The sequence below is a fragment of the Microcaecilia unicolor genome, chromosome 5 (genome assembly GCF_901765095.1).
Source record: "Microcaecilia unicolor chromosome 5, aMicUni1.1, whole genome shotgun sequence".
Taxonomy (NCBI): Eukaryota; Metazoa; Chordata; class Amphibia; order Gymnophiona; family Siphonopidae; genus Microcaecilia; species Microcaecilia unicolor.
In genome coordinates this window covers 47,432,326-47,459,271 of record NC_044035.1, presented here as the reverse complement: position 1 = coordinate 47,459,271, position 26,946 = coordinate 47,432,326, and the positions used below count along the sequence as shown (strand labels likewise).

The 26,946-nt window shown below is 47.3% G+C and overlaps 1 protein-coding gene across 1 annotated transcript in view; it reads left to right on the top strand.

Annotated features, from left to right (window-relative positions):
- OGA (O-GlcNAcase) overlaps positions 1–26,946 on the top strand; it is a 314,455-nt gene that overhangs the window by 94,505 nt on the left and 193,004 nt on the right. The window contains exon 6 of the mRNA XM_030202855.1: positions 23,319–23,417. Within this exon, the coding sequence (XP_030058715.1) occupies positions 23,319–23,417 (99 nt within the window). The remainder of the gene's footprint in view (positions 1–23,318; positions 23,418–26,946) is intronic.

Genomic DNA, 26,946 nt, shown 5'->3' with positions numbered 1-26,946 from the left:
AAGAGCCTAGGGCAGAAATGTTAGCTGTTCTAGACTGAGTCTCTTCCCAAAGGAAGAAGTCACAGTACTATTGTACCCTATGCTTAAGATGCACTGACAGAGAACTGGGAAGCTCCCCTCTCTGTGCAGGTCACACCTAAGAAGGTAGATACGAAGTATTGTATCCAGAAGGCTCCCGGATTCGAGAGAGCTCAGCTACCTCACCACTCTGTTGTGGTCAAATCCACCCTCAAAACGAGCTAGGAGTTCCAGAACTCATGCCTTGACATCCCCAAGTAGAGAGGCTTAGAACCTGGACTTGTTTGGGAGGAAAGCTTTTCAGGTCTCAATGCTTATTGTCTGCATCCAGTCCCACCAGCTCTACACAAGCCTTTATTTTGCAGTCTTTGGTCCGCAGTACACTGTCTTGTGGATCCTTTCCCAGAAGAGCAGGCCACAGAGCTTCACCAGTTGGCCAGTAAGTTGGAATGTCGGAAGTATCTTGCCAGGAGCACGTAAGATTCTTTTTATGTAGCATCCAGACTCTCCACCATGGATGTGGGAATGTGCAGACTTTCATAGCTGTGTGTCTGTGACCTAGAACCAGTGGTTCAGGAGAGGTTGGGGGACATTCTGCCGAGTTGACAACCTGCTTGGAGATAAGGTAGAGGAGGTCGTGGATCTCATCAAGAAACATACAGGTACCATTCAGACTCTCTCGGCACCCTCTAGCTGCAGCCCCTTTTTCTAGGAGGTTTTCAAGTAGACTTAGGTTGCAACCCTAGTACTCTGAAGCATAGGTTTCCACCACCACCTTACTCTGTCCAGAACCCACAGGCCCAGTGTGCTTGGCCTCACCAGTCCCTCCCTCAGAAGCCCCAGCCAGCTCCCCAGTCGAAGCAAGGGATGAGCTTTTAACTGGAGAGCATAGCCACGTTCAAAGTAACTGTCCTGTGTGGCTTACCAGCAGGAGGTAGATTGAATTTTTACCAACACAGATGGCCCCCTTGTAACCCCCGACCGGTGGGTTCTTCAGATAGTCTGTTTTGGTTTGTTGGCATCAAAGACCACCAGATTGCCCTCTGAGAGCATCATAACTCAGGTCTCAGCACAAGAGGGTACTTGTAGAGGAGATATCCGCCCTTCTACAGGCCAGTGCGGTCGAGTCTGTGCCTCCAGGGCAAGAAGGGAAGGAATTCTATTCTATTTTGTGCCTAAAAAGATTGGGGGGGGGAGGGGGGGAATTTCCTCCCATCCTAGACCTAAGGGCCTTGAACAAATTCCTGGTCAAAGAAGTTAGGATGATTTCCCTGGGCACTCTTCTCCCCATTGTTCAGAAGAACAATTGTCTATACTCTCTGGACTTGAAGAATGCCTATACTTACATTTTGATGCTTCCCAGTCACAGGAGATATCTCAGATTTTGGATAGGGAAACACCACTACCAGTACCTCATTCTGCCATTTGGTCTTGTCAGCTTCCAGAGTATTCACCCAAGTGTCTATTGGTAGTAGCAGCGTATTTACACAGATTGGGAGTATATGTGATTCTTTATCTGGACAATGGACTGGTCAAGAGCACATTGCAGGAAGGGGCGTCAGTCAATGCACATAACTATTCGGTTGTTAGGGTAATTTATGACAATCCCTAGGAGCTCCAAGTCCCATCTTCTCCCGGTCCAGTGATTGAAATACGTAGGAGCTCTGCTAGATACATTGCAGGCTCAAACTTTTCTCCCAGAAGCAAGGGCAGACTGCACTAACTTCACAGGTCTGCAGCAAGGAAGCAGGTCACAGCTCGGCAAATGTTGAGATTGATGGGCCACATGGCCTCAACAGGCATGTCACTCCCATGGCAAGGCTGCATTTCACAGTGGACCCTAGCTTTCCAGTAGTCTCAGGCAGCTTGAAATCTAGTGGATAGAATCCAGATTCCGACAGCATTAACTCATGCACTTCTCTGGTGGACAGTTCGATTGAATTTGACTGTGAGACTACCATTCCAAGTTCCGCTTCCTGGGATGGAGAGCTTATGTAGATTAGAACGTGGTCTGCTCACGAAACGGATCTTCATCAGCCTCCTCTTGCTGAGGGTCAATTGGAACGTTCTAAATGCTTTCAGAGATTGACTACAGAACCAAATTATTCTCATACAAACTGATAACCAGATTTCAATGTTCTATATAAACGAGCAAGGTGGTACGAATTCCTATCCTTTGTGTCAGGAAGCAGTGGGAATGTGGCAGTGGTCCCTCCTTCATGGCAAGGTACTTCAAACTACTTACCTACCAAGAAAGGACAAGCTGTCTGGCGGGACTGTCTTTGAGCAGAGTTTTGCAACCACACAAGTAGTTTCTCAACATGGGCGTAGCTTGCAAGATCTTCCGAACATGGGCACCCCCTCGGTTGATCTTTTTGCCACTCATCTGATCAACAAAGTCCCCCCCAGTTATATTCTAGGCTCAGATTGCACAGCAGACTAACATCGGATTCTTTTCTCCTACATTGAGGGAAGGGACTTCTGTATGCATATTCTCCGATACCTCTCATAAGGAAAAACTTTAGACCACGGGACTATAATCCTAATTGCGCTTTACTGGCTGAGGCAGATCTGGTTTTCTCTTCTTCTGGAGTTGTTCTCTGACGATCTGTGGATATCAGAATATTTTTTGACCTTCATCACAATGAGGGCGCTGTCCTGTATCCCAATCTCCAATCACTGGACCTCATGGCGTGGATGTTGAGAGTGTAGAATTTGAATATTTGGACTTGCCGGAGGGAGTCTCCTGCATTTCCTGGCTTCTAGGAAAATGCAGGCTTGTCGTCTGGTGTAAGGGCAAAGCCTTAGATCCCCTCACCTTCCCTATCCAAAAACTGCTTGAATACCTTCACCTTTCTGAATCTGGTCTGAAAACCAACTCTGTAAGGGTTCATATAAGTGTAATCAGTGCTTATCACCATGTGGTAGGTAAACCCATCTTTGTACAGCCTCTAGATGTTCGCTTCATAAGAGGTTTGTTACTGACAAAGCCCCCTGTCAAATCTCCAACTGAATCAGTGGATCTTAACTTTGTCCTCACCCAGCTGATAAAACTCCTTTTGAGCCTCTTGATTTCTGTCATCTGAAATATTTGACCTGGAAAGTTGTGTTTTTGGTGGTGGTCACTTCAGCTCACAGTCAGTGAGTACAGTCCCTAGTAGCTGATCCACCTTGCACTAAGTTTTATCACAATAGAGTAGTTCTCTGCACGTACCCCAAGTTCCTGCCTAAGGTAGGGTGGGAGTTCCGTCTTATCCAGTCGATTGTCCTGCCAACATTTTTTCCAAAATCACATGCCCATTCTGGCGAGAGTGTACGGCATACCTTAGATTGGAAGCGAGCCTTAAGCTTCTATCTGGAGCAAACTAAAGCCCATAGACAGTCCACCTAGCTTTTTGTTTCTTTTGACCGAACCGGGTTGGGGGTAGCCATTGGTAAATGCACAGATTGCATCTCCTTTACTTATGCCCATGCGGGGCTGACTCTGGAGGATCATGTCAAGGCTTATAATGTCAGAGGCATGGCTAAGTTGGTAGCCCACTTGAGGTCAGCCTCCACAGAGATTTGTAAAGCTGCAGTGTGGTCATCTGTACACACATTGGCATCTCATTACTACCTTGAACAGGATACACGATGTGACAGCCGGTTCAGGCAGGTTGTCCTGAAGAATTTGTTCGGTGTCTAGAATCCAACTTCTCCCTCGTAGGCCCAGTTTTGTTTAGCTCAAGGCTGCACCTTCACAGCTAGTATGTTACATATTTTCAGGTTAATTGTATGGCTGCACATTTATCGCGATTAATGCCGTGATTAAAATTAATTTACCTGGTGCCCTATCTTTCCAGCGGCCGCCATTATGTTCTTCCCTTCCTTTCCAGTCAGCATCAGCGTTGCAGTTTGGGCGCTCCTGAGTGGGTCTTTGCACAGGGAGCCAATGAGGAGTGCCCCTATTGGGGAGTGTGCTGAATATCAGTGTTTGCTCTCCATGAGGCTTCCCTTCTGATTGCTGCTGCTGCCTCCACTGGACGCCACTGCTTTGCTGCTGCCCACCCCCCGCTGGACTCCCGGTGAGATCAGGCTTCTTCCCCAGGTCCCTCTTCCCCCTTCCTCCTTCCCTGTACCCCCTTCCCTCATGCAAATTCAGGGTCAGGCAGGCAGTCTGGGGGACGGACGGACGGACAGGAGGGACAAGAGATGCAGTCATATAGGGAAATGGGACTTGATATACCGCCTTTCTGAGGTTTTTGCAACTACATTCAAAGTGGTTTACATGTATTCAGGTACTTGTTTTGTACCAGGGGCAATGGAGGGTTAAGTGACTTGCCCAGAGTCACAAGCAGCTGCAGTGGGGATTAAACTCTGTTCCCCAGGATCAAAGTCCACTGCACTAACCACTAGGCTACTCCTCCACTCCACAGACTGCATCTGTTACCCCCCCCCCCCCCCGACCATATGCTACCTGCGTGCATTCTTGATCTGTGAGCCAGATCAGGCATGCAGGCAGTTGGGGGGAGGGAAGAAGAGATGCAGTCACACATGCTGTGAGCCAGATCAGGCAGGCAGTCTTTTGGGGGGGGGGGGGGGGGGCGGTGTCAGGAGTGAAGAGAGATGCAGACACACAGATTGTGAGTGACTGCATCTGTCACATCCCCAGTCCCCCCCCCCCCCCCAAAAGAACGTATGCAGCGTGCAGTCTGGGGGAGGGGGAGGACTGGGGAAGAGGAAGATAGATGCACTCACAGCCTGTGAGTGCATCTCTCTTCCCTCATCTCCTCCCCCTTTCTCTTGACTGTGTGCTGCCTGCCTGCATGCCTGATCTGTGAGCCAGATCAGGTATGCAGGCAGTCTGTCTGGAGAGGTGGGGGCGGGAAGGAAGAGAGATGAGTCACACAGGCTGTGAGTGACTGCATCTGTCTCCCCCCCCCCCACTCCCCAGACTGTGTGCTGCCTCGCATATCAGGCATGCAGGCAGGCTGCATACAGTCTGGGAAGGAAGGGAAGGACTGGTGTGGGAGACAGTCACTCACAGCCTGTGTGACTACATCTCTCTGTTCTCCTACCCCCTCCCCTTGACTACATCTCTTTTATGTACAATTTGGAAGTGGACATCACTCAATTTATTTGAGGGGGGGTGGTTAATGCAATTGAAATTTAAAATGGTGATAGTTGACGTTTGCCAAATTTAATTTTTTAGGTCTGCCTTTCGATAAGCACAATGGAAGCGAAAATAAAGTAGCTGCTTTATCGTCACTTTTTAACTTCAAAGATTGGCAAACAGTGATTTGTAAGTTTTTGTAAAGGCAAATTCAAGTATCATCGCAGCACATCATCTCTGTCCTACCATCTCAGCACTAACCCAACAACAATCAAAGGCTTCTACATTTAGTCTACACTAGCCTACCCTACTTCAGTTTCAAGAGAAGAGTCGGTTGAAGCCAATGAATCCAATTAAAAATGAAAACCTTATGAATGCTTTCACCAGGTGGATAGGCAAGGATGGCTGGCCTATTAACATTGTCTCTGATGATGGCCTCCAGGAATTCTGAGGGCTTCAACCGGATGTCAAAGCTATGTACTTCCGAGCAGGTGAAAGATTAATGCATTCATCTGCAGTCCTATCCTCTTAACTTTCTACCATGTGGCAGAGTGCCACTTTTACGCCAGTTGTGCAAAATATTTCAGTTGGTTTGCAAGGGAATGGGGAATCTATGACTATCACAATTATCGGTACTAACAATTCTTATAACGTGACTGCTGTGCTTGGTTTGCTGCCCTTTGACCACATGCCATGCTTTTCCCACACACTTCCGTTGTCTGTTAATAAGGCGGTGGGTGGACATGGCTTAGAGGTCATCTTGTAGAAATGTAGGAAAATTATTGGCCACTTCAAATACAGCCTTGCTAATCAAATGGAGTTGGAAGAGTAACAGCAAAATCGTAATGTAAAATCTGAAATGCTAGTTGAGGATGTGCCCACAAGGTGGAATTCTACCCTAGATGTGCTGAGACTGGTTCGAAACAAAGAAGCGGTCATGCAACTTTAACTTTACCTTGGCATAAACAGATATTGAGCCTTCTAATCGCCTCTGAGTGGGAGAAGCTTTGGTCTGCATCATACATTCTCAAACCCTGCAAGCGTGCAGCAGAGTTGCTGGGTGAGGATCAACCTCATGTCGGTGATGCTGCCAACCTTATGGTATCATCATGGTGTCTGACGATGATCCAGCATATGAGGTTTGTAACATAGTAAGTGATGGCAGATAAAGACCCGAATGGCCCATCCAGTCTACCCAACAGTCACATTCAATAACAATTCAAGATTTAAATCAACAGTGAACATATTCCTTAGCATCCCTCCGGACCGGACCAGGATTGGACTGTTGGGTTGTGCCCGCCTACCAGCAGGTGGAGACTGAGAAAAAACTCTGACTCTAGAGAGCCAATAGGAGCCCTGGTCATGTGACCTTAGCCTCAGTATTTTCTCAGTCTCTCAGCAGTTAGGAAGTGAGCCCATTAGTCTCTCTCTCTCTTTTTCGCTATAAGATATTACAGATATATTTATAATACTTCTTCTGTGCCTGGAATCGTAATTAGAGGCTTGACAGGGTTTCTTTTCTTTCTTTGACAGCCTCTGGGGTGTTAAACTCGGGTGTCTCGAGTCCACCCCCCTTCCTCCCCATCTCCCTGGCTTAGCAGGGAAGGGCCGTCCCTTTCTCTGGAAAGGTGTACCGTCTTAGGGCGAGGCAGCCACTTTTAATAGGCAGCTGTTTTTAAATAATTAAATCAAGTAAAAGAAAATTAAAAGAATTAATTCAATTGAAAGGAATTTAAAGGAAGTAGTTTTTGCTTTCCCCAGGCTTATAACGAGCAGGTAGTTCTTTTGTCTTATTCTGTTTGAAGAGTCTTTATTTTCTTTTCTGGCGGAGCTATTTAAAAAAAATAAAATAAAATAAAAAAATTTTTGAACGTCCTTAAAGGCGTTTATTTCGACGTTTATTTAAACGTTTATTGCAGCTACTCACTGGGACACCAGGTCGTTACAGCTCGGAGCGGACAGCAGGTAATTTTTACCTTTTTATAGCGGGCAGGGGGTTCCCCGATTTATCTCCACGTGGCATATGGCGTCGGAGGGCGAGGGCGTAAAGAGTCGCTCCCCGGATCGCTTGGGCGCTTCTAGAGGGGATGCGGGGTCTTAAAGCCTGATTCGCCCTTGTTGGGTGACAGTTTCGTGGCCGATGAATGTCCCGGTCCTTCCTCCGGCGTGGCGATTTTTCCCGCCATAAACGCCCATACCCCGCTCCTCGCCTCCGCCATCTTGGCCGGCCACGCGGCTCGGACGGCTTCTTCTTGGGCCGCCCTTGAGGTTGGAGACATTAATGCCATGAACGCCCTTAATTTGGGCGACGGCACAAAAGCGGCTAAAGTTAAGCGCCGTTCTTCCCGCGCGGCTCCTTCGCGGAGTGTCGCGCCGGACGCCATTTTGGATGCGCAGCATATCTCTCCCCCGCTCTTGCGAGCGCCGGTTGAGGGTGCGTCTAGGGCTGTTGTCCAGGCTGCGGAAGTACACAGTCTGGGGGGTTTCTCCCCCGAGTTTGTTTTGCTGCTGCATCAGGCCTTCCTTATGCAAAACGCTGCCCCTGCTCCCTCGTCTGGTAAAGAGGTTGAGGTTCCCAGAGGTAAACGCCCTCGGGTTGATTCCCAGGCCTTGCAGGACTTTGTCTCCTCCGATGTAGATGAGGGCAGCGTATCTGAGTTCTCCCAACGGTCCTTTGCGGATTCCTTGGAGGAGACGGATCCCCGCTCGGATGGAGCGGATGACCCCTCTGCAGCGCGGCTTTTTAGCTCAGAGGATTTGTCCAACCTGTTGGTACAGGCCATGGACACTTTGAAGATTTCCTCTCCGGAGGACGTCTCTCCCTTAGCCCTTGTTGGCTCTGCCATTATGCTGGGGACGAAGCGCCCGCCTAGAACCTTCCACGTGCATGATGCCATGCACACCTTAATTGCGGCTCAATGGGATGTCCCGGAAGCGAGCCTTAAAGTGGCTAGGGCTATGTCCCGCCTCTATCCTTTGACTGAAAGTGAACGTGAGGCCTATCTGTGGCCTACCGTGGATTCTTTAATCACTGCGGTGACTAAGAAAACGGCGTTGCCGGTGGAAGGTGGCACGGCCCTAAAGGACGCCCAAGACAGAAGATTGGAGGCGGCCTTAAGGTCGTCCTTTGAGGCAGCTGCTTTAAGTTTGCAGGCCTCAATTTGCGGCTCCTATGTGGCCAGGGCGTGCCTGACTATGGTGCAGCGGGCTTTCCCCTCGGATCTTTCCTTGAGGGCTGATTGGCCGGCCCTGGAATCGGGCTTAGCCTATTTGGTGGCAGACTTGCTGTATGATGTCTTGAGGGCCTCAGCGAAAGGCATGGCTCAGACAATCTCTGCGCGGCTGTGGCTTTGGCTGAAACATTGGTCTGCTGACCACGCCTCTAAATCCCGCCTGGCTAGATTGCCTTTTAAAGGCAAGCTGCTCTTTGGGGTCGAGCTGGACAAAATCGTGACCGATCTCGGCACGTCTAAGGGCAAGAAGTTCCCAGAGGTCAGGGCTCGGGCTAGTACTCGCCCTGGTACCTCCAGAGGACGGTTTCAGGAAGCCCGTCGGTACCGCCCGGGCAGGTCGGGCTCCTCTGCCCCCTCTTCCTTCAAGAGGAACTTCTCCCCCAAGCAGCATTCCTTTCGCAGAGACCGCCGTCCCGGAGGTGCTCCCTCCGGTCCTCCCCCAGGGTCTCGTACCCAATGACGGGGCCTTGGTCCACGCCCCAGTGCAGATTGGAGGACGGCTGTCCTCGTTTATGGGCGAGTGGACCACAATAACTTCAGACGCTTGGGTGCTGGAAGTCATCAGAGACGGCTACAAGCTAGAGTTCTGCCGACCCTTAAAAGACGGGTTTGTACTCTCTCCCTGCAAGTCTCCGGTCAAAGCTGTGGTAGTGCAGCAGACCTTGAACAATCTGATCCGCCTGGGGGCGGTCGTTCCGGTGCCAGAAAATCAGCATGGCAAGGGATGTTACTCCTTTTTCTTTGTGATACCAAAGAAAGGAGGTTCTGTACGGCCTATCCTCGACCTCAAAGGGGTCAATTGGGCCTTGAAAGTTCGGCACTTTCGCATGGAGACCCTCCGCTCTGTTATAGCGGCAGTGAAGGCAGGAGAGTTCCTGGCATCCTTGGACATCAAGGAAGCGTACTTGCATATTCCCATCTGGCCTCCTCATCAACGCTTTCTGCGTTTTGCAGTACTGGGCCAACACTTCCAGTTCAGAGCCCTCCCGTTCGGGTTGGCTACTGCTCCGCGGACCTTCTCCAAAGTAATGGTGGTCATCGCGGCCTTCCTGAGGAAGGAAGGGGTTCAAGTCCATCCTTATCTGGACGACTGGTTGATCCAAGCCCCCTCTTATGCAGAGTGCGGCAAAGCTGTGAACCGGGTGGTTGCTCTTTTGAGCTCCCTGGGGTGGATCATCAACTGGGAGTAAAGCCAGCTGCGCCCGACTCAGTCCCTGGAGTATCTGGGAGTTCGATTCGACACCCAAGTGGGCAGAGTGTTCCTGCCAGACAATCGGATTGTCAAGTTTCAGGCTCAGGTGGACTAGTTCCTAGTAGCCTCTCCTATTCGGGCTTGGGACTACGTGCAGCTGTTGGGCTCTGTCGGCCACGATGGAAGTAGTGCCCTAGGCCAGGGCTCATATGAGACCACTACAACACTCTCTGCTGCAGCGCTGGACTCCGATGTTGGAGGATTATGCTGTGCGCCTTCCCTTGGACCCAGCAGTGCGCAAGGCGCTGAGCTGGTGGACGCAGACAGACAAGTTGTCTGCAGGAATGCCTCTGGTGACCCCGGAGTGGATTGTCGTCACGACAGACGCCTCTTTGATGGGCTGGGGAGCCCACTGCTTGGGAAGGACAGCGCAGGGGCTCTGGTCTCCTGCAGAGGCAAGTGGTCTATCAACCTCTTGGGACTCTGAGCCATTCGGTTGGTGTTGTTGGAGTTCATCCCGGTACTGGTGTTGAAGCCTGTACGGGTCCTGTCGGACAATGCCACGGCTGTGGCCTATGTCAACCGCCAGGGAGGTACCAAGAGCGCCCCTCTAGCCAAGGAGGCCATGAATCTATGCCAGTGGGCGGAAGCGAACCTGGAACAGCTGTCAGCGGCCCACATTGCCGGAGTCATGAATGTCAAGGCGGTCTTTCTCAGTCGCCATACCTTGGAGCCCGGAGAGTGGCAGCTATCTGCTCAGGCGTTCTTGGGCATCACGAAGCGCTGGGGCCAGCCGAGCCTAGATCTGATGGCGTCATCGGCCAATTGCCAAGTGCCACGCTTTTTCAGCAGAGGACGGGACCCTCGATCCCTGGGAGTAGATGCTCTTCTCCAACGGTGGCCGACACAAAAGCTTCTCTATGTGTTCCCGCCCTGGCCCATGTTGGGCAGGGTGCTAGACCGGGTGGCAAAGCATCCCGGCAGGGTAATCCTGGTGGGTCCGGATTGGCCCAGACGTCCCTGGTATGCGGACTTGATCAGGCTCTCAGTCGGCGATCCTCTGCGGCTGCCAGTGGAGCAGGGCCTGTTACATCAGGGTCCCGTGGTGATGGAGGATCTCTCCCCCTTTGGTCTTACGGCCTGGCTATTGAGCGGGAGCGTCTGAGAAAGAAGGGCTTCTCAGACAAGGTCATCGCCACTATGCTGAGAGCGAGGAAGCGCTCTACTTCTACTGCTTACGCCAGGGTTTGGCGTATCTTTGCAGCATGGTGTGAAGCAGGCTCACTTTCTCCCTTCACTGCTCCAATTTCTTCAGTGTTGGCGTTCCTGCAAGGAGGTCTGGAGGAAGACCTGTCGCTCAGTTCCCTTAAAGTCCAGGTAGCGGCTCTGGCTTGCTTCAGGGGCCGCCTGAAGGGTGCTTCCCTGGCTTCGCAGCCAGATGTGGTGCGCTTTCTCAAGGGAGTTAATCACCTGCGCCCTCCTCTGCACTCAGTGGTGCCTGCGTGGAATCTCAACCTGGTGCTAAGAGCATTGCAGAAGCCGCCTTTTGAACCCTTGTCGAGGGCATCTCTGAAAGACCTGACGTTGAAAGCAGTCTTTTTGGTGGCTATCACTTCAGCCAGAAGAGTTTCCGAGCTCCAGGCACTCTCAGGTCGAGAGCCTTTTCTGCAGTTCACTGAGGCAGGAGTGTCTATTCGCACAGTGCCTTCCTTCCTGCCCAAGATTGTTTTTCGCTTCCATGTGAATCAGCAGCTCTGTCTCCCTTCCTTTCGTAGGGAGGTCTACCCAGAGGAATACTCTGCTCTCAATTTCTGGATGTGAGACGAGTCATCATCAGATGCTTGGAAGTGACCAATGATTTCCGGAAATCGGATCTTCTGTTTGTCCTGTTTACAGGTCCTCGTAAGGGTCTGCAGGCTTCTAAGCCTACAGTGGCAAGATGGGTCAAGGAAGCCATTGCAGCGGCTTAGGTGGCCGCGGGGAAGGCCCATACCTTTGCTAGGCATTACCGCTTGACTGTGGCTGCTTGGGCGGAGGCCCGGTTTGGAGCTTCAGTGTTGCGGTCAGGGATTTCTATGTCCCGCCCTGGGTGAGTACTGCTTCGGTACATCCCACCAGTCTATGGATTGATCAGCTTGATGATATGGAAGGTAAAATTATGTATCATACCTGATAATTTTCTTTCCATTAATCATAGCTGATCAATCCATAGCCCCTCCCAGATATCTGTACTGTTTATATTCTGGTTGAATTTTAGGTTCAAGTTTAGCCTTCAGTTACTTCAGGAGGACTTCGTGTTCAAGTTCTTCTTTCACCTGGATTCTTCAAGAGTTGAGACGAGTTTGTGTTACAGTGAGCTGCTGCATTCCTCTCCCCTCCGTTTTACGGGGCTGGATTGAGATTTAAATTCTGCCGGCACTCCCTCCCGCTTCGTGCGGCTGTAGGGCAGCTTTGTACCCCTCCCGCTTCGGCGGTGTTAGGGTCAGTCAGCTCCACCCGCGGTTGCGGTTTGCAGGATAAGCCAGATCCCCCCGCATCGGCGGGTGTGGTGTCCCTCCCCCGCTCCGCGGGGATGAGCTGGACGGATTCCCCTCCCCCACTTGTGTGGGGATGAGCTGGGTTAATTCCCCTCCCCCGTTTCGGCGGTGGTGAGCTGGGCAGAGTGTCCCTTCGTGGGTGTAATTCTCTAAGTGCTGAGTCCTGCGGATGGAGCTTTGATATCGACATACTGAGGAGTTTCCGGCAGCACATGACCACATATAGGGAGGCAAAAGTTTGCTCTCTATCTCCACCTGCTGGTAGATGGACACAACCCACCAGTCTATGGATTGATCAGCTATGATTAATGGAAAGAAAATTATCAAGTATGATACATAATTTTACCTTTTAGACAATGGGGCGAATTAAATTATATCTCAGCTCCAAAATAACCAATTTCCTATTCTTTTCCCTTGTGTGTGATGTTTGGAGGAAAGGTCTTTGCTATTGTCTAGCGCAGTTTTTTTGGAGGTCCAGTGTGTGTCACTCTGTGTCTTTCTCATTTCCTGGTGAATAGGACTACATTGTCTAATAGTCAATTGATTAGTACTTTACAAATCTGACCATAATATCTTAGTTCCTTTCAAGCATTTCCCTTCATGGCTATGATGTTATACAGTGTTTTAAGAACTTAACAAACATTTTCTATGGCATAGGCTATCTGGTTCAGGTGCCATTGTTTGGTACTATACAATGCTGGACATAAGATCTTAATTCCTTTCAGGAAATTTTCCTCCGTGGCTATGTTCTTATACAGTTTTTTAAGATCTTAACAAACGTTCTCTAGAGCGTAGGCTATATGGTTCAGATGCCATGTGCAATGAAATACATTGTCTGATACTCAATTGTTGCGTACTTTGCAATTCTGGACATAAGGTCTTACTTCCTTTCAGCAATTTTCTTTCATGGCTATGCGTTCTCTTTGGCATAGCAGATGACAGCTGCATAGGCTACATGGTTCAGATGGTTCTCATATTCTAGGAGACTCAGTCCTGTCTACCGAGCACCCAGTTTTCTCAGATGCTTTAGAAGCCATGTTTTATTCACATCTTCTCTACTTTCCAACTGTCTTGGAGTTTCTCATGTGTTATCTTAGTTTTCTTCTAGGACTTACAAGATATATGTCCACTTAGGGAGTAAAGTTATCAGGTCAATTTGCATTTTCTCCCACTTAAGGATAGTGGGAGGTCCTCATGCCATCTACTTGTATTTTTGTTTCCTCTATCTATTCAGCCTGGGCACATGGTAAACATTCTGGTTTTGTCCAGTATGACCATCCATAACATCTGCTATCCCTTTCTCTTCCTTACAGATTTTAGGGTCTTGTTTCAAGCTTTCTTGACGTCAGGTACAGTCTTGTCTCCTGTGGCACAAATTCACCACCTTTTCCGTAATAGGTATTTTCCAAGTCTATTCCTTTTCATATTCATTTTATTCTTCCTCTCTCCAGAGTTTTTTTCTCTTGGAAGGAGATTCACTCATTTTCTGTGCATTTTTTGCCATAAGGGCATAAGTGTTGCCATAATGGGAAAGGCCAAGAGTCCCCATCCTGTTTTCAGATGGGGTCAATCCAGATTGCAAATACCACATTCATATCTTGTGAGTGTGCATCTGTTCATCTCTGTACATCTCAGTGAGGAAGGAGGCATGACATGATACGAGGTTTGGGGAGATCCGGTAAAATTAAAGGCCAGTGTGTCTCAGTCCACGCTCAACATATGGTGATCCTTTCATTTTCATTCTATATGTCCTCATTCCAGACCTTCCTTTCAATTGGAAGGGGATTCTTTCACTTCCTGTGCATTTTTGCTATTAGTATATGAGTATGGTCATACGGGGAAAGTCTAAGAGTCCATTAAGCCCAGCATCCTGTACTCAGTTGTGGTCAATCCAGGTTGCAAGTACCACATTCATTTCTTATGGATGTGGGTCGGTACATCTTAGTACATCTCAGTATAGGAGGAGTAATGTCCGTGATACGAGGATGATAAGGTCCTCATTACCAGTTTTCTTGCCCTGCTCTTCGGTCTCGCGTCGGCTCCGCGCACTTTTTTCTTAAGTTATGGTCGTAGTAGCAGCGGCGCTCATGAAACTACATCTCGTCGTTTCATCCTTTCCATAGATGTCTGGTTCATTACAGACAGTCTTATTGGCAGAGTTGTCAGGTCAAGCAACGGGTGGTGCATTTCGGGCACACCCTAGGTTATGGGGTGCATGTAGCCAGGTCTCTCATTTGAGCTCTCTTTTGAGCTCTCGTGTGATCTCATTAGATTTCATAGCATGTTTCTATTTTTTCTCTCTTTGTTTAGTCAAGTTGGCGCAGACTGTTTTTGTCTTCTCTACAAGCGTCCCACTTTCTGTTTTCTCTGGATGTTCTTGGGCCTTCGGCCATTACCTTGCTCTATTTTGCAGAGTAAAATTTTACTTTCTAGCTCCCAAGAAGGAATTTTTTCTTCATTCGCTTTGGAGTCTCGGTAGTCTTTTTTTGGGCAGCTTTTCACTCTGTCAATTTCGTGACCATTGAAGAAAAAAAAAAAAAAGAGTTCTCAGTGGATAGTACCTTAAGGGGAGGTCCCAGTTCTACAACTATTTCTTTTCGCTCTGACCTTCCATATGCCTCGCTTACTCTCTTGCTAAAAAGACTTGTCAGCGGCAGAGATAGATGCCCTCTCGTATCCAGATATTTATCTCTGATGGAATCCCTCCGCTCAGTTGGCCTCTGTATTCTCACTAGTGGTCTGGTGGTTGAGATTGAGCATTCTTCCTGCAGGTATGCCGGGAGCATATACACAGTGACCAGTTTTTTGATGGCTGCATCTGTGAAAATATATATGTATATTTATAGTTCTACTACATAAATAGTAATTACAGTGTAATTCCACACTGGGAAAAGCTCAAAGGTCCTATTGAGCCCACCTTTCTGTCCACGGCCAATCCAGACCATGAGCACCTGGCTAGATTCCTAAATGTACAAACATTCTATACATGTTGTTCCTGGAACTGTGTAGTGTTTTATGTTTCTAACAGATGAAAGGTACTAACAAGTGTCTACTGTTGATTTATTCCCGTTTTCACTAATTGGGGTCTACAACAAGAGTCTCAGGTGATTGGCTTGCAGAGGCAACAGCTACAAATTATTCTTTCTCTCTCAGTTGAATTGCGCTCTGAGATATGTTTTTTTTTTTTTTCATGTTGGGTAACTGCAGCGGCTGTCAGTTTATTTGGACCTTCAGTCTAGTTTGCAGCAAGGATTTAGGTACCTTCTTCTTCTGCATAGTATTTAACTGCATTCTTGTTTTTACCTATTTAGCTTCTAGTGATCAGGTACTTTCTCACTGACAGGCTTTACATACTTCCAATCTGTTGCTAGGTCAGCAATAGTCTACAATATCTGGAGTATTGTACTTCAGGATTTCGGTTTCCACTTTCTCAGCTGAGGTAGATTCATTGCAGTTTTTTGTTGCCAGGCGGCTCTGCTTCTACCTTTGTCATCCTTCTTTCAGTCGTTTTTTCTCGAGTCTCTCTGTCCTTTGCGCTGCACTGATGCGGTAGGGGACAATATATAGCGGTCACTTGGTAGGGGACAATGTTCAGCGTCGCTTGGACTTTTCAGCTTCAGCTTTTTTGCTTTGTAGTCATTCTATTTAGTTTATTGGCGGTTCTTGGATCGTCAAGCTTTGGCTTCGTATTCATCCTAGTTTGGGTGTCTTCAGGGACTCTACCACATTCTCAATGTCTGTCCCTCCCGTAAGATTACTGCTTTGGTACTTCCCAACAGTCCAATCCTGGTCCGGTCCGGAGGGATGCTAAGGAAGGAGAAATTAGATCTTACCTGCTAATTTGCTTTCCTTTAGTCCCTCCGGACCGGACCAGGCCCCTCCCATGTTCTGTCAACTCTTATTCTTTTATTAAGTTTGGAAGTGTATTCGTTCCTTTACCACATGTGGAATGTTTAAAAAAAAAAAAAAAAAAAAAAAGACTTTGCGTGGTCCATACCACTTCTCTGGTGGTTGCTGGTGAGCTCGGTTGCTGGAATATATATAAAGCCTTAAATATGTCATACCACTTCTCTGGTGAGAGTTGCTGGTGAGTTCAGTTGCTGGAATATATATAAAGCCTTAAATATGTCATACCACTTCTCTGGTGAGAGTTGCTGGTGAGTTCAGTTGCTGGAATATATATAAAGCCTTAAATATGTCATACCACTTTTCTGGTGAGAGTTGCTGGTGAGTTCAGTTGCTGGAATATATATAAAGCCTTAAATATGTCATACCACTTCTCTGCCGAGAGTTGCTGGTGAGCTCAGTTGATGGAATATATATGAAACCTTAAGTGAGTCATACCACTTCTCTGGTGAGAGTTGCTGGTGAGCTCTAATATGAATGGGCCATGCCACTTCTCTGGTGAGAGTTGCTGGTGAGCTCTAATATGAATGGGCCATGCCACTTCTCTGGTGAGAGTTGCTGGTGAGCTCTAATATGAATGGGCCATGCCACTTCTCTGGTGAGAGTTGCTGGCGAGCTCTAATACGAATGGGCCATACCACTTCTCTGGTGAGAGTTGCTGGTGAGCTCTAGTACTCGGTTTTGCCGAGGAATTTGTGGCTGCTAGGATTCCATACGGCACAGAAGTTCTTTCTTTCTTTCCTGCTTTGTTATTCAAATACTTAGGCTAAGGTCACATGACCAGGGCTCCTATTGGCTCTCTAGAGTCAGAGTTTTTTCTCAGTCTCCACCTGCTGGTAGGCGGGCACAACCCAACAGTCCAATCCAGGTCCGGTCCGGAGGGACTAAAGGAAAGCAAATTAGCAGGTAAGATCTAATTTCTCCTTATATACTTGTTCATGATCTTTCTTTGGTGTTTCTGGGTTATAGACCATAGAAGTCTGCCCAGCTCTATCCTTGTGTTCCAACTACTGGAGTTGCCATCAAAGCCCACTCCGGCCTATCCATATGTGTCTTGTCATTTGTGGGACAAAGACAGTAAAATTCTGGCCAGCCCTTTCCTCACATTCCGAATTACAGTATTTTCTGTCAAAGCTCTCTCCAGGCCATCCTAAATCAGATTGCTATATGCAGAACTCAGACTATACAAGCCAGCCCAGCACTGGCCTTAGTTGATGCAGCCAGAGTTGCCATCTAATCACCACTTGATATGCAACCCTTTAAGTTTTTTTTTTATATCATTCATTTTCTAATTAGAGATCCTCTGTGTTCAACCCATGCCTTTTTGAATTCCGCCACAGTTTTTTTTTTTCACCACCTCCCTCAGGAGGGCATTCCAGGCATCAACCACCCTTTCCGTGAAAGAATTTTCTGACATTAATCTACCACCCCACAACCTCAGTTCATATCCTCTAGTTTTACCACTCTTCCTTCTCTGGAAAATAGGTTTCTATATTAATACCTTTCAAATATTTAAATGTCTGTATCATATCTCCCCTGTCCCTCCTCTAGGGTATATTTAGTTGTTCAGTCTCTTCTTATGTCCTTTGGCGCAAGCCCCATATCATTCTTGTTGCCTTCTTCTGGACCGCTTCAAGTCATCTTTAGCAGGATATGAACTTTAAAACTGAACACAGTACTCCAGGTGGGGCCTCACCAACGACTTGTACAGGGGCATCAACGCCTTTCTGCTGCTGGTTATACTTATCTCCAAAACCAATAAATTCCACATGTTACAAAATGACTAGATTATCAGGGAAAAGGCCTCAAAACTCCAAGATCAAAAATTGCGCTCACGGAGCTTAAACAGACTTAGTGGTCTTCTCTTTATCATAGGCAAAACACCCCGATGTCGCAGTTTTAGGTACACTTAATAATCTGCGATCACATACTGTGTTAGGTACACTTCCATTTTTAAGACATCATGTCATCATTGCGTAAATCACTGCTAGAACATGCCCAACTGTCCAATTTACACTATTTCACTTAATTAGTGTTCACTGAGTAGTTTCTCTCTTGCTGCCCCTTGCCGACGATGGCCAGCGTTTCGCTGCTTCTTCAGAGTCTCAGGCTGCAACTAGAGGAAAAAATTAGTGAGATCTTAATCTAATACAGCTCACCTACACAAGATGGCAAGAAATAGCAAATGAATATTCGTGAGTTGGCATCTGACGTCTGAAAGACTACATCTATATGCACAGCAGCGGTTTTTTCAGATGCAGCACGCTGCCGTGGAGAGCTGTGCGGGTGTTCCAAGTACTGAGTTGTTGGGGTTTTCTTTATATTCTTTTGCTATTTCTTGCCATCTTGCGTAGTTGAGCTGTATTAGATTAAGATCTCACTAATTTTTTCCTCTAGTTGCAGCCTGAGACCCTAAAGAAGCAGCGAAACGCTGGCCATCGTCGGCGAGGGGCAGCAAGAGAGGAACTGCACAGCGAGGGGCAGCACCCAGTGAACACTATTTAATTAAGATAAGTGAATAGTGTGAATTGGACAGTTGGGCATGTTCTAGCAGTGATTTACGCAATGATGACCTGCAAATTGGTGGGAAAATGTGGAATACAAATGCTACAAATAATAATGTCTTAAAAATAACATAAGTGTACCTAACACAGTATGTGATCGCAGATTAAGTGTATCTAAAACTGCAACATCGGGGTTTTTTGCCTATGATGAAGAGAAGACCTCTAGGTCTGTTTAAACTCCGTGAGACCAATTTTTGATCTTGCAGTTCTTTGAGGCTTTTTCCCTGATAATCTAGTCATTTTGTAACGTGTAGAATTTATTGGTTTTGAATATTGTTATATATCTATACCACAAATTCGGTTATATACTTATCTCCATACAGCCTAGCATCCTTCTGGCTTCGGTCACCGCCTTGTTACACTGTTTCATCACCTTTAGATCCTCAGGTACTAACACCCCAAGAACCCTCCTCTCCCTGTTACTATCACCCCAAGAACCCTCTCCCTGTCTGTGCATATCAGCCTCTCACTGCCTAGCACGTATGTCTCCCTTGGATTTCTACTCCTACTTTGCTCTTCTTAGCATTGAATTTTAGTTGCTAAACTTTAGACCTAACTTCTGTAGATCCTTTTTCATGTTTTCTACTCCTTCCGGAGCATCCACTCTGTTACAAATCTTGGTATCATTCAAAAAAGGCAGATATTACCTTCTAACCCTTTAGCAATGTTGCTCACAAATATATTGAACAGAATTGGCCCCAGTACCGATCCTTGAGGCACTCCACTATTTACCTTTCTTTCCTCTGAACGAATTCCATTAACCACCACCCTGTGGCATCTGTGTCAGCCAGTTCCTAATCCAGTTCACCACTTTGGGTCCTAACGTCAGCCTGTCAGATTTATTCAAGAGTCTCCTATGAGGAACCATGTCAAAGGCTTTGCTGAAATCTAAATAGATTACATCTAGTGCACGTCCTCGAGCCAGTTCTTTAGTCACCCAGTCAAAAAATTCAGTCAAATTCATTTGGCACGATTTACCTTTGGTAAAACCATATTATCTCTGATCTTGTAACCTATTGGATTCTAGGAAATTCACTATCCTTTCCTTCATCATCGCTTCCATTACTTTTCCAATAACCTAAGTGAGGCTTACTGGCCTGTAATTTTCAGCTTCTTTGTCACCACTTTTGTGAAGAGGGACACATCCGCTCTTCTCCAATCCCAAGTAACCTCCCCCATCGCCAAGGATTTATTAAACAAATCTTTAAGAGGACCCGTCAGAACCTCTCTGAGCTCCCTCAATATCCCGGTCCCATGGCTTTGTTCACCTTCAAATTTTCAAGTTGTGCATAAACACTTTCTTCCGTGAACTATGCTATATGTACTCCATTCTCATTTGTACCTTTGCCAGTCAGTTGTGGTCCTTTTCCAGGATTTTCTTATGTGAATTACAGAACAGAAGTATTTGTTTAGCACGTTTGCTTTTTCCTCATCATTCTCCACATAGTGGTTCACAACATCTTTCAGTCTCACAATTCTGTTTTTAGTCTTCCTCCTTTTACTAATATACCTGAAAAAAATTCTTGTTGCCCCACCTTACATTGCACTTTTGCCAGATGTATCTCTTGGCTTATTGCAGTTTCATCTGATATTCCTCTCTCTCTTCCTTTTCTTGATTATTTTCTGTATTTCATGAATGCCAACTCTTTAGCCTTTATTTTCTTAGCCACTTGCTTGGAGAACCGTATCGGTTTCCTATTTCTCTTGCTTTTATTTACTCTCCTTACATAAAGATTAGTAGCCATATTTATAGCTCCTTTCAGCTTGGACCACTGCCTTTCCACTTCTTGTATGTCCTCCCAGCCCGTCGACTCTTGTCTTCAGGTATTCCCCCATTTTGCTAGTCAGCATGTTTGAAATCCAGGACTTTTGAGTTTTGAGTGGCAGCCCTCCACTTTAGATGTTATATCAAACCAACCTTTTGATGATCACTGCTGCCCAGGTGGACACCCAGTTGGACATTTGACACACATTCCCCATTTGTGAGCACCAGATTCAGCGTAGTTCCTTCCCTCGTGGATTCTGTCACCATTTGTCTGAGTAGAGCACTTTGTAAGGCATCTGTGATCTCTCTAATTCTTTCCGATTCTGTAGATGGAACTTTCCAATCCACATCCGGCAGGTTGTGAAATCTCCCAGCAACAGCACCTCTTTTCTTTCCCAACTTTTGGATATCTATAACCAGATCTTTATCTAGTTCCTCCGATTGTGTCTGAGGTCTATAGACAACATGCATGTGGACAGAGGTTCCATCATTTCTTTTCAAGGTGATCCATATTGCTTCTTCTGGCATTTCAGTCACTGTGATATTGTTTCTCACATACAGGCGGCTACTCCACCTTTACATTCATCTCTATCCTTCCTAAATAGATTGTAGCCTGGTATGTTTGTATCCCTTTCATGGGAATTGTTGAACCTTTTCTCCATGATAGCAACAATGTCTAAGTCTGCCTCTTAACATCAGGGCTTACAGATAATGAACTTTGTTGCTTAGACTGTGAGCATTTGTGCATTGCTTTCCAGCTACATTTTAGGTGCTGTCTCATCTTCTGTTTAATTTTTTTCGTTAATCTTGCTTCCTGGTGAGAAATGATTTGCTAAGATTGTTTTCATTAATACTGATCTGAGAGGCCGACAGCTAAACTGGTCCTGGCTGAGCATTGCTACTGCATTGAACCCTGTCGTATAACTCCTGAGCCACTACCCCTATCACCCACCTAGGGTTAACCCTGGGGCGACCTTGAGGGTCCTACCACGCACTGCTCAGGCCCACCCGCACGTGCTCCTATACTGACATACCATCCACCCGCTTGCCTCTGGGTGAGTTCTCCCACCCATAAGTTATTCCCCTGTGGCTTCTAGGGACTTTGGGAGCCGCATTCCTGGTGCCCCATAGCTCCTAGAAAACATAAACCGAGAACATAAACTGCCAAAATTCGTAGTCCAGGACAATAGAGATAATAAACTAATAGGTTATTATCATAAAAAAGTAGAACAGTAAAAGTGGTAAACAGCAAACAAACAGGTAAAATAACAAAGACAGTATTAAAACTAACTAAACATTTATTTACTACCTAAGTAAAACATAAGGAGATAGGAACAGAAATTGCTCACAGGAATTGAACAGAGTCTCAATGCAGAGGTCTACTCCTCCCATACTCCCAACTGTGAGACTGAGGAGTTTCAGCACGTTGTAGGCTAAGTCTTTGGCTTCAGGGCCAATCAAGGCACAGAGCATTAGCACTAAGGGTGTTTAGTCAATAGGAACTGCAGGTTACCTTCCTCAAAGGAACAGAAGAACCCCCCCCCCTTTTTTTTTTTTTGAGGGAAACCTAAGCTAAAAAAGAAAACAGACCTCTGCTACATCTATAAAATAGAGGTCAAACACCACCTGCTGGCCAGTCAAAGGAAATGTGCTGAAGGGAAGAAAGGTATCATAGGGTAACATTACAAATCACAAGCATGAAAGTCCCCTGTTTCGCCACAGACCTCCACTTCAAACTTCTCAAATGTATGCTGAAGGAGCAGTGAAGCAATGTCTGGAAGGAGCTGTGAAGTCTAGTGTCACGTGAGGAAACAGATGCAGAAATTGGAAACACCATGTCCAGAACCACCTAAAAAGGTTTGCTTGTACACTGAATATTCATCTGATTCCGAGGATAATCCATTACTGGAACCAACATGTACTAACAAGGCTGTTGACCGTTACATTGCCGAACCGCAGACCAAAAGTTATGCCCACTTCAGTGGTGGAAGAAACATGAAGCGTCGCATCCGGTCATTTGCTATACTGGCTATGAAATACTTAGAAACACCAGCTACAACTGTCCTTGTGAGCGCTTGTTTTCCTTATCAGGACACACAGAGGCATATTTTCAAAGCACTATGGAACTTTGAAAGGCTAAGTGCTTTGAAAATGAGCCCCAAAGTCAATAAAAAACAGGCCGGTTTTTCACCGAGCAGTGTTGAAAAACTTGAGTGCCTCAGCAGCTGACTACACTAAGGGTAATGTACAGGGTATTTGATGTATATGCTGGATGCATTTAGTAGTTCTTAAGGTAGTATGTGTAGTTTACTTATTCTGAACGCAGGGTTATTTTGTTTGGTGGTGGGGGGGGGGGGGGGGTTGGCTATTCTTGTTCTTATGGTTATTTTATTAATATATTTTTAAAGTTTTCTCTTTTTTTTTTTTTTTTTAATAAAAATGCAGCCCTAGTTAATTGACGTCCAGGCCTCAATGTTTCGTGTTGCTATTCTCCTAGCGTTGTTGGTTTTGGTGAGCCTGGTAGCTCTGGATTCCCAACTGTGAGAATACGAAGGCCTGCTTGTCCTCTGAGAAAGCAGTTATTCACCTGTAGCAGATGTTCTCTGAGGATGGCAGGCCAAGTTTTCTCGCATACCTTCCCATCTCCCCTAGGAATTGAATTCTTTAGGTATCATATATAACTGAGGGACCTTCGCTTGTGTGTCTGGTGGGAAGTAACCAGTGCATTCGAGGTGGGATGCTACTAGAAAGTTCTTCGTCTCGCTAGTTAGTGTCCGCACTGGGCTCTGTTGAATGACGGCACCCAGCTGTGAGAATACTTGGCCTGCTGGTACCTGCTACAGGTGAGTAACTTTGCTTTCTTTTCTGACTTAATAGCAGGTGTCATCTTGATTGTGATACTTGCTCCTTTCTTCCCCTTGGGCTTGTTTGTGTTGTAACTTAATTTAACTTTGATTTTGTAAGCTGTTTCCACAACACGATTAAGATTTGTTTTTTGTTTTTTTCCCTAGAATACTGTGGAACTTTCTGTTATCCAAATGCTGCCCAGAGCCCTTATCTACATACTGTAGGAGAAAAGTTGCTTCCTGGCATTGAGGTGTTATGGACAGGTAAGGCAGTGTTTATTAACTCCATTTTAAATTTAGAGGTTGATATTGAAAGGGTTTGGCTGACTTTGGACAAGTAAGGCTCTGGCGCCATGTCCTGTCCTCTGGCCCCTGCGATAGTGGCCCAATGATGGGGTGCTGGCCCCGGCACCTTGATCGTTACATCGGGGGTCGGCGGACCCTGTTTTTCAAGCATGGTCCAGAATTACATCGGACCAGTAGGGTCTCGACATTATCAGACAAAAGTACAGATTAGTGTTCTCCATTCCATTTGGCGTTTTATTTTTTTTTCTTGTAATGATTGTGCAGAGCGCCCTTCAAGCTCTTGGCAGTTTGTTCCACTCTGGCCACCTTGCTGGAGCTCGGCACCATGGCACCCATATTGTCAGATGAGCAGGGACAGAGCTGCTATTCTATCTATTTTGTGGTACCAAAAAAGGGAGAGCCCTACAGGCTGGTGTTGGATCTCAAGATTTTCTGATCTGGCATTTTTGCATGGAAACGTTGTGTTCGTTGCTGGCAGCAGTGCAGATGGGGGAATTCCTGATTGCCCTGGATCTCAAGGAAGCGTACTTGCGTATTCCCATTTGGCCTTCGCACCAGCAGTTTCTCTTCTTTGTTGTTCTGGTTTGCCATTTTCAACTTTGGGCCCTTCACGTCTGTCTGGCTACTGCTCCTTATATGTTTTCCAAGGCCATAGTGGTCGTGGCAGCGTTCCTCTGGAAGGAGGATAGTCAAATGTACTCATATCTGGACGATTAATTGATCTGGGTGACCTCAAAGGTGAAAGGAAGCCACTACCAGTGGTAGAATTGCTCCAGTCTCTCGGCTGGGTCAATTTGGCCAAGAACCATCTGGTTCTCTCTCAAACGCTGGAATATCTTGGAGTACGCTTCAGTACTGTATGATATCGTGTGTTCTTGCCATCCTCTCGTGAGCAGAAACTGCAGGGACAAATTCGGTCCCATTTCGGGATGCTCTGCCCGCACGCATGGGATTAAGTGCAGGTCTGGGGTCAGTGATGGCGGCTATGGATGTGGTGCCGTGGGTCAGGGCTCACATGTGCCCCCTTCAGCAGTCCCTACTGCTTCTGTGGTTGCCAGTGTCGCAGGACTATCCAGTGTGACTCCATTGAACCCCGCGGACTTGAGTCGACATGTGGTGGAGGCTCCCCCAGGTCAGTTTGCAGAGAGGTATGCCGTTGGCATCTCCACAGTGGATTGTGGTGGTAACGGACACCAACCTCGTGGACTGGGGAGCACATTGCCTCCAGCACAGGGCCATTGGTCTGCGATGGAGGTGCAATGGCCCATCAACCTGTTGAATCTTTGGGCCTGGGCGTTGGAGGTGTTCCACAGTCTGATTCAGGACAAGCTGGTCTGGGTGCTGTCTGACAACGCAACAGCAGTTGCTTACATCACTCGTCAAGGGGGCATGTGCAGTGCAGTTCTGGTGGAGGAGGCCCACCTTCTGTGTGCTTGGGCGGTGCATCACCTGGAATCCCAGTCTGTGGCTCACATTCTGGGAAGCCTCAATTTGCAAGCAAACTTTCTCAGCAGAACATCGCTGGACCAGGTGGAATGGGAGCTGTCCCCCAATAGTGTTCTGCTCCATCACTGAACGTTGCGGCAGGCCATCGATGGATCTGATGGCATGTTGCAGTTTTTCAGCAGAGGCTGGGTTTGAGGGTCTGGACATGCTGCTTCACCCATGACCAGTGGAGGCCCTTCTCTATATCTTCCCTTCGTTGCCGCTTATAGGGTTTGTTCTTCATTGGATTTTGTGGCATCAAGTGCTGGTGATTCAGGTAGCTCCCGACTGGCTCAGGTGACCATGGTGCACGGATCTTGTCCGGCTGCTCATTGAGGACCCCTGGTGGTTCCTGGTCTGCTCTGTCAGGGGCCAATATCCATGGAGGAGCCCTCCCACTTTGGTCTTACAGCCTGATTCTTGCGTGGGCGTGCTTGAGGAGGAAAGGATATATGAGGAAGGGGTAGTCGCCACCCTCCTTTAAGCCCACAAATGCTTAACAACTTCAGTGTACGCATGAGTGTGGAGGATATTCGACTCGTTGTACTCCCAGCAGGAAGTCTCTCTGATTTTCGGCCTCTTTGCCAAGGATCCTGGCATTTTTTTTCAGGAGGGGCTGTAGAAAGGCCTGGCACTTTAATTTGCTTCAGATAGCAGCCTTCGTTTATTTTTGTGGTTGCATAGAACAGTCGCCCTAGCTGCCTATCCGGATGTTGTGGGAATTAGTTATCTCAAACCTCCTCTGCGGCTTCCCTCTGCTGTCTGGCACCTTAATTTGGTGTTCCGTGCCCTCCAGCAGGCTCTCTTTGAGCTGTTGTGTTCGGTGTCCTTGAAGGATCTGATGCTGAAGGCAGTGTTTCTCATGGCAGTGGCCTCATAGATGAGGGTGTCGGAGCTGCAGGGCTTGTTTTGCTGGGACACTTTTCTCTGTTTTTTGGACTCGGTAGGGGTTACAATCTGTCCAGTTCTGTCCTTCTTGCTGAAGGTGGTCTTGGGGTTTCACCTAAATCGGCCGCTGTGTCTGCTGGCTTTTGCAATGGGAGATTATCCACTGGACTTTGCAGCCCTGCGCTGCTTGGACATGCGATGGGTTCTGCTGCATTATCTGCATGTTACCAATTACTTTCACAGGTCAGATCATCTGTTTGTCCTGATCGCGGAACCCTGGAAAGGTCTTGCTGCTTCCAAAGTGACCCTGGCACGTTGGATTAAGAACACAAAATGTTTTTGTGTATATGCTGATGGGACGCCAGGCTCTGGGGACTTTGCGGGCGCATTTTACATGCGCCATGGCAACCTGGGTTGAGACGTGGGTCTTCTGGAGGGCATCTGTCGGGCGGCTACTTGGGCCTTTCCACATTTTCTCGAAGCACTGTCGTTTGGATGTGGCCGTCCGCCTGGAGGCTCGGTTTGGTGCAGCAGTGTTGTCCACTGGGTCGTTGTATTTCTCCCCCCCCCCCCCCCCCCCCCCCCCCCCCCGGGGACTGCTTTGCTACATCCCACTAGTTATTGGATTCATCTGCTGCTGATGCTAAATAAGGTAAAATGATGTCTTAACCTGATAATTTTTGCAGCAGATGAATCCAGTATTCCTCCCTCTATACTTGTGTCTGTACTCTCTGAAGAGGGTGTAAGTGAGCAGGAGGGGTAGGTCCAGCCTATATCAGATTTTGGAGAGGACACACTTCCTTTTATGGTCTGCATTTTCCAAAGAGGAGAATTGGTGGAGCTGATTTCTCAGGTCACTTCAGTTCTTAAGTTTTGATGAAGAGCTTCCTGCTGAATGCAACCTGTAGAAGGTGGATCATTTGGTTAAGGGACCAGGTAACTGCCTAGAGCCTTCCCTATGAATTAAGACCTTTGTGAGATGGTGCAGGCTGAATGGGACTTGCTGGATTACCCCTTGTAAGGTGCTCTGTGCAGTGACTAAGCTTTACCCCATTTCACCAGCAGCAGAGTTCTTAACACCTTTTACGGTGGATATACTGGTCAAGGCGGTCAC